This window comes from Talpa europaea (genome assembly GCF_964194135.1).
Source record: "Talpa europaea genome assembly, chromosome: 4".
Taxonomy (NCBI): domain Eukaryota; kingdom Metazoa; phylum Chordata; class Mammalia; order Eulipotyphla; family Talpidae; genus Talpa; species Talpa europaea.
Genome location: NC_140070.1, coordinates 15534983 through 15547256, shown reverse-complemented (window position 1 = coordinate 15547256; position 12274 = coordinate 15534983). Strand labels below are relative to the sequence as shown.

At 31.9% G+C, this 12274-nt stretch overlaps 1 protein-coding gene across 1 annotated transcript in view; it reads right to left on the bottom strand.

Annotated features, from left to right (window-relative positions):
• Positions 1–12274, bottom strand: part of LOC311169906 (putative ATP-dependent RNA helicase DDX60) — a gene marked incomplete at both ends in the record, with an annotated part of 74773 nt that overhangs the window by 52913 nt on the left and 9586 nt on the right. Inside the window, 7 exons of the mRNA XM_084232151.1 lie at positions 412–661; positions 1356–1429; positions 3046–3158; positions 6118–6220; positions 7146–7298; positions 8726–8867; positions 10930–11088. Of these exons, the coding sequence (XP_084088277.1) occupies positions 412–661; positions 1356–1429; positions 3046–3158; positions 6118–6220; positions 7146–7298; positions 8726–8867; positions 10930–11088 (994 nt within the window). The remainder of the gene's footprint in view (positions 1–411; positions 662–1355; positions 1430–3045; positions 3159–6117; positions 6221–7145; positions 7299–8725; positions 8868–10929; positions 11089–12274) is intronic.

Below are 12274 nucleotides of genomic sequence, written 5' to 3'. Positions count from 1 at the left end.
AAAGTAGCAAATAAAAATACAGAGATCTCGTTGTTGCATATATTGATTGGCACATACTTAAATAAAAAGTTGTTTATCAAAAATTCAAATTTAACATGCCCATGTTTGATTTAAGAAGTTGGAAAATCACTTCTCTAATCCTCATTGTCTTCGTATGTATAAAAAGGACACTAATAATATCTCTCATATCACATGATTATCCTAAGGATTAAAGAAAATAATCATAAAATTATCACATACAAAATGACTACGAAGCTATTACTGGATCAAACAAAAGGAATATTTTGTTCTTTAGACATCAGAGTTCCAAAATCAGTATAAGGAGTAAGAATCAGAATATGTTGTACATATCAATTCTTCTGTTCTCATCTTATTGTTTAAGGAATTTCTAAAGTTAGTATTTTTACATACCTGGTTTTAAACAGTTTTCTTTCCATAATTTGAAACAAGCATTTAATCCTTCCATCTCTGCAATAAATTTTACAGATTTAACGGTGCATGTTTGGAGAAAGTCTTCTAATTTTTTTATGCCAGAATTAGGATTTTCTCTAATTTCTTTTATAATACTTGGGGACAAGTTATTCCATCTTTCTTCCTCTTTTTTTTCTTCTTTTGCCAACTGTCTCTCTTGATTTTTTTCAATACGTGTTCCTGCATTTGTCTTGAAAAATAAAGAAAAAGAAAAATGTCAATGCAACAATTAAAATAATTGTTTCCAGAACAACACATATTTTTGCAAGAAATATTTAGTATCTCAAGTCATTAGTTTATCATTCCTAATATGAAAGAAGCACATCAAATAGGACATTAAGGGTCTCAAGTAATTAATTATGTTTCAAAAGGTTTTTAATAATAGAATGGGCAGTGAACTATTGTGGAAGACTATGGGTGTGTTGGTAGTAGGAATGGTGAGGTAACATACATCTAAAGGATATGATCCTGTATATCTAAATCACATACAGCACTGTAAACCAATATTGCCTCAATAATTGATAAATAAATAAATAAAATATGGAAGGGAAAATATCTACAGAGAAATGTATCAAAATGTTAACAGTGCTTAACTTTGTGTGAAGGTTTTCTTAGAATTTTTAGTTTCTTCTTTATACTTTTATTAATTTTATAAGCCTTCTAAACAGATTAAATTGTTTTATCTTTTATGATACATAGTATTTAGAGTATACTTCTTATGACAATTATAAATTTTTAAGAGATTTTTTCTTTTGCTAACACATGAAATCACAAATATATACAATGCTGAATATTGTTAATGAGTGTCTTACATGAAAAGAATGGAGCCTAAGGACCCCCCCACACCCCGAACATGACTGAGCCCTGTTAGATCAAGACTGTACCTGGTTTGTTCTCATCTTTTGCACAGTAGAATTTTCTCGAGCTCGGTCTCTTACAATGCTTACTGATCCACTTCCTGTCAAAGATTTTTCAAAGGCTTGATAAAAGTGATGTAATACCTGTATTTCTCTTCTTTTAGCATCTTTGAATTTGGCTAAAAACAAGCTATTAAAAATATGTTGACAATGCTATCTATAAATTAGAGTTCTATTAAGAGAGGACTCATGAGAAAGGCTTTGATACTAAATCTTAAAGTTTGCATTAATCTAATTATAGAAATATTAGTGACTGAGATACAGAAATTCAAATTATTGAGTCATATTACAATATCATGGATCCAGACCAGCTTCCTTTATTTGTATATTCACTTAATTAGGATACACTAGACATATGAATGTAGCCCATAGAAAAAGTCAATGATGATCTTATGCCTACTTTCATCCAGTGTGACAAAACCACAAGAAAAAACTCCAGCTCTATTTTATTGTTAATGACATTCATTAATCATAGGGTCAAGAACAAATCACCTGAAATGTATAAAGTTACATAATGCAATGCTAATTTAATAGGAATTTTTAATAAATAAATAAATATGCGTTATGTCAAAACCTTAATAACAGGGAAAAGTTTAAAAAAAACTCTCTGTAATGCTTTTTTAAATATCTTCTTTCCCTACTGGACTGTGTGAGCAGGAAAATATAACTTTCATGTTTCCTATTATACTCCCAGAAAACAGCATAAATCAGGGCACACAGTAGGACTCTATATATAGGATACATGCAGAACATTTATGTCAGAGATCTGCAACACTAAGCTGGTTGCCATTTTCCATGCCATAAGGAGTCCTAATGTGTGTAAATAATTTTTAATTTTCCTTTAATAATGTTCCTATACCAGTTTGAAATCCAGGAAAATACCAAGATTATAAAACTATATTGGCCCATAATATTTTACTGTCCTAATAACTAGATTATTTGAATATTTAAGATATTTTACTCAATAAATAAAATAGCTAAATAATTTTTTAGAACAAGTAATTAATACAATTACTAATGTGGGCAAACATGACCGATATAACCTGATTAATAAAAACAGTGAATCTTATTAAATAATACAACAGAAGTTTCTAACCAAGAAGAACAAAGAACTAAAGGAACTTTAAAAATAAGAGTAAATAAGCTAGTGTAGCAATCTAAGAAATGGAATCTTATTTTTCATACTATAGGAATTAGCTTCATCTCAGTTCTGCAATGAAAGGTGTTAGAAATTTGTATGGTAGGGCCTCCCTGGTGGCTCAAGGGGTTAAGTCTCAGCATTATGAAGCTACCCGCAGCCACTGCAGCACAAGTTCGATCCTCGACCAGGGAGGTGACCCACATGGTACAGCAGATCTTTCCTGTCTTACCCACTGCTCCCCTCAGTAATGTATTTCAGTCAACCTGCCTGTTCTGTTTCCCACTCTGTCTTGTGAATCCTGTCACCTCTCCCCACCCCGTACCCCAGCTCTTCTATGCATAAACAAATAAATCTTAAAAAAAAAAAAAAAGAAATTTTACGGCATCAGAGAGAAAAGGAGAAAAGGATATGACAAATTAAACTTCATTAATCTTAGATGAGTCATTGCTTCTTATAGACATGATACAATTCTTAAATGAGAATGCTGAAAATGTTTCTTAATATTAGTTTGTTTACCACTACTGATGCACTCGGTCCTTTCAAATTCATCACTGAGAGGTTTAAAAGAACTCCAGGGTCTGCGGTCATCAAATTCTCTTCTAGAAAGATCTAGAAGAGCCATGTAATCACTGCAGAAAGAAACAAAGTCATACATTGTAAATACACATGCAATTTTTCAAGTTGTTACTCTAAGTCATGACTTATTTCAAGGTCTCCATCCTGAATTATAAATAAGCCAAACTTCTATATATATTAAGTTTTTAAAACTTTAAGTTTTAAAACTTTAAGTTTTAAAAACAATATATACCATAAGGAAATAATAATATATACCATAAGGAAATATATATACACTATATATACTATAAAGAAATAATATATACCATAAGGAAATAATCAAGAAGTGGGAAGACTATTTATAGAATTGTAATTTTTATAAAGATAAAAACTACCAATCAAGAATTTATTTGTATAGAGGATCAAATTAGGTACCAAATAATAATTAAGTGTCTATAGCCCCACATATAAAAGGTATTTCTGACATTAAAAGACTGTTCTGGATTATTTTGTCTTATGCACTTGTACACAGGTACTTAGAAAATATTTCAAGGACAGAGAATAAATGGTACCCGTGGACCTACTATTCATTCATTCCAAGATATTCATTAAAAGCTTGCTGTGCTAGTCTAAATGCTGAGGATATGTCAGTGAACAAAACAAAAACAGTGAAAATATAATTAACAATACTGTATTCCATCCTGTTGTACACCTAAAAAAAATCTTTATGGAGTTTATATACTAACAGAGGGTTACAGACAACAATGACATATAAAGACAAAATATATACCATGCCACATGATGAAAAGCAAGGAGAAAAAATAAGGCAGACAGACAAGAGAGTGAGTTCTGAGAGAAGAAAAGAAATGGTATAATTTAAATAAGATGATCAGGAAGGATTTGCTAAAAAGATGTTTGAACAATGGGTTAAAGGTTGTCTGAGTCATAATATTTCAATCAAATATAATATTTCAAGCAAGTAGAAAGACTGTAAGGTGGGAGATAACTAAGCTGCCATGTCCAAGAAATACAGCATATAAGACACGGAAATGGCCTACGTGTCCAAATGATGAATGAATGCATAAGGAAAATGACATGTACTCACACACACAAACTGGAATATTGTTTAAACCTTAGAAATCCTGCCAGTTGTGGCAACAAGCATGGACTTAGAGGGCATTGTGCTAGGTGAAATAAATCAGAAAAAGACAAATATTGTATGTCACCTATATGTTGTATCTTAAAAAAAAAAATAGCTAACCTTAGAGAATCAGAGATTAGAATGATGGTTGCCAGGGTTAGGAGGTGTGAGAGATGTTATTAAAGGATACCCCCATCCAGATATAAGGTGACTATGTTATGGATATGTAATGTACAATGTGGTGACTTTAGTTAACAATATTATATTGCTTTTTATACATGAAAGTTGCTAAGAGAGTAGATCTTATATGTTATCAGCACAAAAAAAGGGCAATAGATAAGGTGATGGATTTGTTAATAGTAACTGTACTACGACTTTGTAATAGTAACTGTAATAATCATTTTGCAATATATACATGTATCAAATCATCATGGTGTATACACCAAAAAGACACACAATATTATATATCAATGATACCTCAATAAGGCCGGTTGTGGGAAGGAAAGGAGTCCATGCAGACACAGAGCAAGAGAGCTTGGAAGAGCTTAGTAGGAAATGAGGTGGAAGGGAAGGGAGAATTGGATAGACAGAGGACATGAGATCCTTGACATCCTTTTTAATCTGAATAATTTAAACTCCTTGGAAGGTTTTAAGCAGAAAGAAGTAACCTGATACCTATATCTATCCCTTCACAAACACACACACACACACACACACACACGATCGCTCTGGCTATTATGGTGAAAACACAGTGAAGGAAGCAAGAGCAGAAGTAGGAAAGTAAGAGACCAATTATGAAGCTATTGCAATGATGGGAGAAGATGGTAGATTGTGCAGAAGGAAGAAAAGGTTGTACTCTACCTTCTTTTGAGGGAAGAGAAGTGAGTTTGGTTGACATCTAGATATGTGCTAAGAAATAAAAAGAGAAGTCAAGGATGATTCCAAAAATTGTGGCCTGAGAAACTAGAAGATAGCGTGCAGAAAGAGACACTGAAGGAAGATTAAGTTCCTGCAAAAAAAATTAGAAGTTTGGCATTTACACATAGAGTTTGGGATGTCTCAGAGATTTTCAATTAGAACCAGGGATTCAGAGCATTGAATCAAAATATAATTTGGGGAATTTATAGCAAAAGGAAAGTTGAAAAAATAAATTCAAAAACTGCTAGCAAAAAACTGATGTTTAAACTCACAACATTGAATGATGGAGAGAATGACCACTCAACTTGTTATATGCTAATGATTTTTCAGGTTTTCTTCAGACCTTATTTATTTAAAGAAATAAACATTGTAGATATATTTCAAGCCTCCTAGATACTAATCAGAAATATCATTCTTCTCCCTTCTAAAAAGTAACAGCTACTGCATTAGTCATGTCCATGCATTTTCATATCTGTCACTTAATAGATTGCACATAAGTGATATCACAGTCAATACCTCATTCTTGCTTTGTTGCACTAAAAATATGGTTTTGAGATTCACACATATTGATATGTGTGTGAAAAATTTTTTTTTTACTCTGGAGTATTTTTAATGATTTCAAGATTCATGTACATAATTAATCTGCATCTGGTCTTTAATCTGTATATCTGACTGCCACCAAAGCGAGCCACCTATTCTCTTAATTATGAACTTGTCATATCTATTATAGAATAAATGTTAAGGAAATATTTGTGAGGAATTAAGGAAAGTTGTTTTCAAAATATGTAAGTACATTTTTAAATCATAATAATCAAACATCAAGAGAAAATTACTAAAATTCTCATAAAATTAATCTTCCTGTGTGAAATTTTAATCATATATTTAAACAAATACAACAATAAGCAGCTCACTATATTCAGTAATAGGAAAATACAAATGTCACAAACAGGAAAAGTTTTTTTTTTTATAAATACCTGTTTAGGAAAGATAATTTTGACAAAACATCTCCAGCAAAATCTACTACAAGCTCAGATTGCGGAGGAATGAGTTCTGATTGACGAATTTCTTGCTTTGACCCTGGTGGAAATTAAGAATACAATAAATATCTGAACATCAAATTCTACTAATAATCTGACCAGGGATTCAGATCCCTGGTTCATTGTGATGCAACTGTTTCTGGAACAGCAAAGCTAAACATCTGCATCATTTATTACAAAACAAATAATACTTCAACTGAGTTAGAATTTAATTTGAACTGAAGCTGAATGAACTTGAAAAATAAAATCAGGAAGGAAATCACCATGCAATCAGAAAAGACAAATATTTATTCTGAACCACAGTAAAAAATGTGCAATTTTTCTATAAACCAAAAGAAATATTATAAAGCTTATAAAAATTACCTACATTTAATCACCAATATTAAAATGGTATTGTACTAGAGTAATCTCTGCCTCTGATTGACATATAAAAAGAAACTTTATATATTTCATTAAGACCTAAATTTTTCAAATCTGTCAACTACAATCTCCTGAGGACTACTTAAATTCAAACTGGTTTCTCCATAGGAAATTTGTAAGACAGGCATAACATGGAGACAGACACAATTTCACATAAATTCAAATCTATTCTCTATCCTGAATTCACTATATGACTCAAGAAAACCTTCCCAAGTTTTTATCTGTAAATTGAGATTGCTAAAACCACAAGTAGGGCTTTTTTAAAACCAGACAAAGCACAATACATGGCAGAATGGGTGTTTCATAAATGTTAGCTGCTTCCTTTCCTGTGTTCTCACGTGTGTATGTGAGTGTGTGCACGCTTATAGAAACAAAACAGTGGGATGACAAAGAAGGTGCTTAAGTTGTAGCCACTAATGAGGAAGACTAACCATTCCAAAAAACAAAACTTACACAAAGGCCATTTTATTTTCTGAACAAGTATCATACTGCCAATCTCTCTCTCTCTGTGCTGAGTGAGTCAACATTTAAAAGATTGTCAGTACCTCTAGGCAATCCTTTCTGTGTAAGAAATGGTCTGGATGTTATTCTCACAGGAATGGCTCCACCAACATTGTCAATCTCTGATAGTGTCACAATTATGCCCCACAACTTCACATATTCCTGCATCAAAGTGTCACCCATTTCCAAGTTTTTTCCTATGCAGAAAAAGAAAATATATTCAAATTAATAATTAAAATCTAACTGATAGTCAACTATATATTTTACAAGTACTCAAGTTGTTACTTAAGTTTTCGTCTGTGAGTATCTACAAAGCTTAAAAATGCTGAATCGATTTTGGCATATATTAATGCTGTAACTATTGTTACAAGAAAGTGAAGCATCTTCAAATTTAGTTACTGGTATGTTTTTCTTTTTAAAAATATTTCTCTTGGGCCTCCCATGGTGGCGCAGTGGTTGAGCGCTGGGTTGCAAAGCTGCCTGCAGCCTCTGCAGCACCAGCTCGATCCCCGGCCACCGGCGAGGGTTCCACATGGCGTGCAGACCTCTCCTGCCGCTCTGGCTTTGGTGAATTCTCTCACCCTCCCGCGCTTCTGACTGTACCCAGTGACTGTATAAATAAATAAATCTTTAAAAAAATTTTTTTTCTTTTTATTGTAAAATCTGCAAACGTACAGAAAAATTAAAACAATGTGCTATTTTATTATAAACAACACTATTTTAAAATAGTATAGCATATAATGATAGCATAATAGTATCTAATAGTATAAAATATATACTATTATAAAAATAGTATAATGAATTACATTATACAAATCCATCATTTAAGTTCAACAGTGAAAATTTTATCATATTTGCCTCATCTTTTTATCTTTTCTTCTCTGAACCATTTAAGAGTGAATAGTACACATCACGTGACAGTTTAGCCCTACACTTCAGTTTACAGCTTCTAAAAATATATTCCCTTATAAAAGCAAAATGTCACAATCACACCAAAGAAAATTCATAGTACTTTCCTAATATCAAATACCCAAACATATTTAAAATTTTCTATTATTAAGAAAACACAGCAGTTGGGTCAATTAGAAGTCAGTTTATGGCTCCATTGTGGCAAATGGAGAGTTAAGAGTCCTTCTGAGGGGTTCAGAAGGTCTTTCTGGGGGACATACCCCAGTAAGGCAAATTAGGGTGCAGGGTTCCTACACCATACATCTCCCTTCTCCAGAAAATACTCCAATCTGACACTCTTTTTCAGTTTCCACAGGAACAATGCCTTGTTAAAAATAATTGACACCAAAACTCTTGTGCCATTTTATAACACATTTGGAATATGAAAAAAAAAAAAACCATAATAAAAGGCAACATCACAGTGTTCTGGGATAGCTTCTTTGTTCCCTTTAATTTACTCTCCATTTTCCCGCAAAATAGCTGATCATTAGCTCATTGTTAATTTTGAAAAAAGGAATTTTTACCTCTAGTAAAAATGCAGGCATCTCATGAAATAATCTGCTAGAAAACTTCCTATCCAATTGCATTTAACTGATAAATAGCCCATTACCATTATTAGTCAGACACAACTCTTACCTACCCACCAAAAAATGAACAAAAAACAACTAAAACATACCTCTTTTATATTCAACGTCATAGTAATAAGCAATGTTTTTCCATAACATATTATCAGTTAAGTCAGGTAGGCCAGCAAAATTCACTTTCCAATCATCTTTAACCTTTAATTGCTTTAGGATGAAAAATCTATTTTTCATTAGCTGGGGGGAAAAAAGAAGCAGAGGGGCTTATTCTAATGCAATAATAGCTCACCATAATGTTGAGGTCTTATTTGTATCCCTCAATAGGATGCATGCCTTATACTAAGAAAGAAGAACTAGAGTAAATACCAAAAGATAATGACAATTTCCCTGCTTTGACAAAAATAAATGACTATGTACAGATGACTTATTATATTTATGTTGCAGTTTTTCCATTATAAAACAACATAGTTAAGTTATACTCTGCATGGTAGCTTGCAGCTTGAAAATGAAATTATTCTTTTGAACTCATCACAGCCCTGAGCTCAATAAATATTCCTTAATGGATTCAAACTAGAAAAGAGGGTATTTCATTGTCATTACTACAGAATTTTAATTAAAAGTTGTTTATGAGTAAGGGCCAAATAAAACACATTCACATATCCAATGGGGTTTCTTAAACACATAGTAGAAATGTCATCTGCATGCATAATACCACTGAGTTGACAATGACTAGGTAATAAAATCAACAATGCAAATAGTACTGCAATAAACATAAGTGTACAGGTGTTCTTTTGAATCAATGTTTTTGCATCCTTTGAGTAGATCCCTAGTAGTGGAATTGCTGGGTCATATGGTAGCTCCATTTTTAGTTTTGTTGCAGCACTATTTACAATAGGTAAAACTTGGAAAGAACCCAAATGCCCAAAAAAGATGACTGGATCAAGAAAATGTGGTATATATATACAATGGAATATTATTCAGCAATCAAAAAAGATAAACTCATGCTATTCACAGCAACATGGATGGAGCTAGAAGGAATTATGCTCAGTGAAGTAAGCCAGAATGAAAAACAAAAATATTGGATGGTTTCACTTATAGCAGGATAATAGGGGAACCCAATAAGACATCAGTGTAAAAAAATAATAACAGTACAAAACACAACAAAGCAAAAACAGACAATTATAAACCGGAGACATCCTACAGGGGAGGAGGAGGGAGAGGGATCAGAGGGAGGGAGGGAGGAGCACAGGGGACTGAGGTGAGGGTGCATGGGTGCATTGGTGAAGGAAACTCTATGGGGACTATACCTGAGGGGGTGGGGGGAAGAAAATATTGTTTAAAAATGAGAAATGATGTAAAAAATATTTTTTTTTAATTTTTAAATAATTAAAAAAGGAAAAAAAAGAAAAGAAAATGAACAAAAAAAAATCCAATATGGGGAAGACCATAAAAGAAAAAAATAAGTAAAATCCAAAATGAGTCTGTTTGGTGGGGGAAAAAATAAATTAATTAAATAAAATCAACAATGCAGTTTTACAAGTACACAACTATGCCTTAATTTGTTATGTTTCTTAATCTCTTGCAATGGCATTGTTTTATCTTTATGTAATTTAGTATCCCTTTGTCTTGCACCATCCTAAAAGTAATGGGAATAATTCTAGTCTTAACAGGCTTAAAATCTCATAAATGAGATGATATAATGTGCAGTTTGATTAAATAAAGGTTGCTCCAAAATGCTCATAGGTTATGTATTTTTCTTGAGCTAAGGTATTAATCCAATAATTGCAACAGACTATACAAAATATCAGACTAGGTAGCATTATGCTAAATACAGAAACTATGATTTTTAAAGATGCACAATAGCAGACAATTATCTTTTACATTCCTTTTCCTGTTTCAATTAATAATAAAATATAAAATGTAATTGATATCAGTTGTTTACCTACTACATTAATATTATGTATAACTGTCTATATATGTACATATATGTATGAATATATATACATATACATATAAAGCATTGTTTTTTTGAAGAAATTGCATGATTACTTAGAATTCTTAGGACTATGCATTATTTTATATGCAGTTGAAGTACTTTTTCTTGTTGAGCACTTATATATATATATATATATATATATACAATATGACTATTTTTCCTAGAAACATATATTGTTTCCTAGAAGCAGCTTTTAAAATACATACAAAAATAAATGTGATAGTACAAAAAGCAAGGCATTATGTATTCTACATTTTACCTTATTGATTTACAATACTTATTAATTTCCTGTGCTTCACTTACCATTTCTAGAAATGGTGTAAGCTTTCTATCCCAAACACAAGTAATGATCCTACTCTTAGCTCTTTGAGACAGAGGTAACTGTTGAAGGAATATAACACTAAGGCAGTGCATTCTGCAAAGATCTTCTACTTCACGTAGTGTTGGTATTTCCTTCAAGCCCTAGAAAACATGAATTTTAAAAAGGATCAATAGGAAATGTAAAAATTCAGATATGTAATAACAGTATTTTAAAGTATCTTATCCACAATTTTGCCATATGATAGATTTCTTTTCAGTGATTTCATTTAAAGACAAATTTCAGTAAGTATATGATTTATTTTTCTAGACTCTACACTTAGCTGTTTTGCCTAGGAGTATAAGTTTTTCAAAATAAATAGCCCACAAAATTCATTGTGATTTAATATAGTCATGTTGTAAAATGATAGAGGATAGTCACCTGTTTGATATCTATTTAACTACAGTTTCAAAGCAACAGTACAAGAAAGGTAATAAGCTTTGTCACATCTGTTCCAATGAAAAAGACCAGGTCTGAATTGGAGTACAATCTGTATACTAAGCATCCCAGTCAATTTGTTTAACACTTGGTCATCTGCAAAGTTGAATAACAATACCCATCTTGTAAAATGGTTCTTAATATTAATGATAATGATTCAGAAAAAAGCTAGCTGTTATTATTTATTAGTAAAATCACCATCATTATCGGTATTCTTTAAAGAAAACAATGGTTCTGAGCAACACAGTAGATAGATAGTTATCCAGCTTCATCTTTATCAAAGCCATAAGCATGGTCATCAGCAGCACCATCCCTATCAGCTTTTACAAATGCTAAGTCTTTTGTGGAATATGACTAGGAAACCTTTGAAATTGATATAGTAAAGAAATTCAGTCTTTTGTGGAATATGACTAGGAAACCTTTGAAATTGATATAGTAAAGAAATTCAGGGATAACATGCAAAAAGGCAAGTTCAAGTGATACAAGAGAACTTAGAAAAGCTAAAAAATATTTGAAAAAATTAATAAGCTCAGAAATAAAATCAGTGAATAGATGATATATAGTGAAACTTTAAATAAGACAATAATAGACATTCAGGAAGCAAACAGCTTGAGAAAGCTTTAAAGCAGAAGAAAACAAGTGGAAGATCAAAGCAATGATCTTGAAGAGAGTAAGGCACAAAAGACCCAGGTGAAAGACGAGAAATAAGATATGAAAAAGGAGAAGAAGAAAAAGAAGAAACACATCAAGAACTATGGACTATCTGACTTTATTAAGAGAGGCAACATAAGTATAATGGGTTTCCCAGAAGGGGAAGTAAGAAATGGGAACAGAGAACTTATTCAAAGAAAT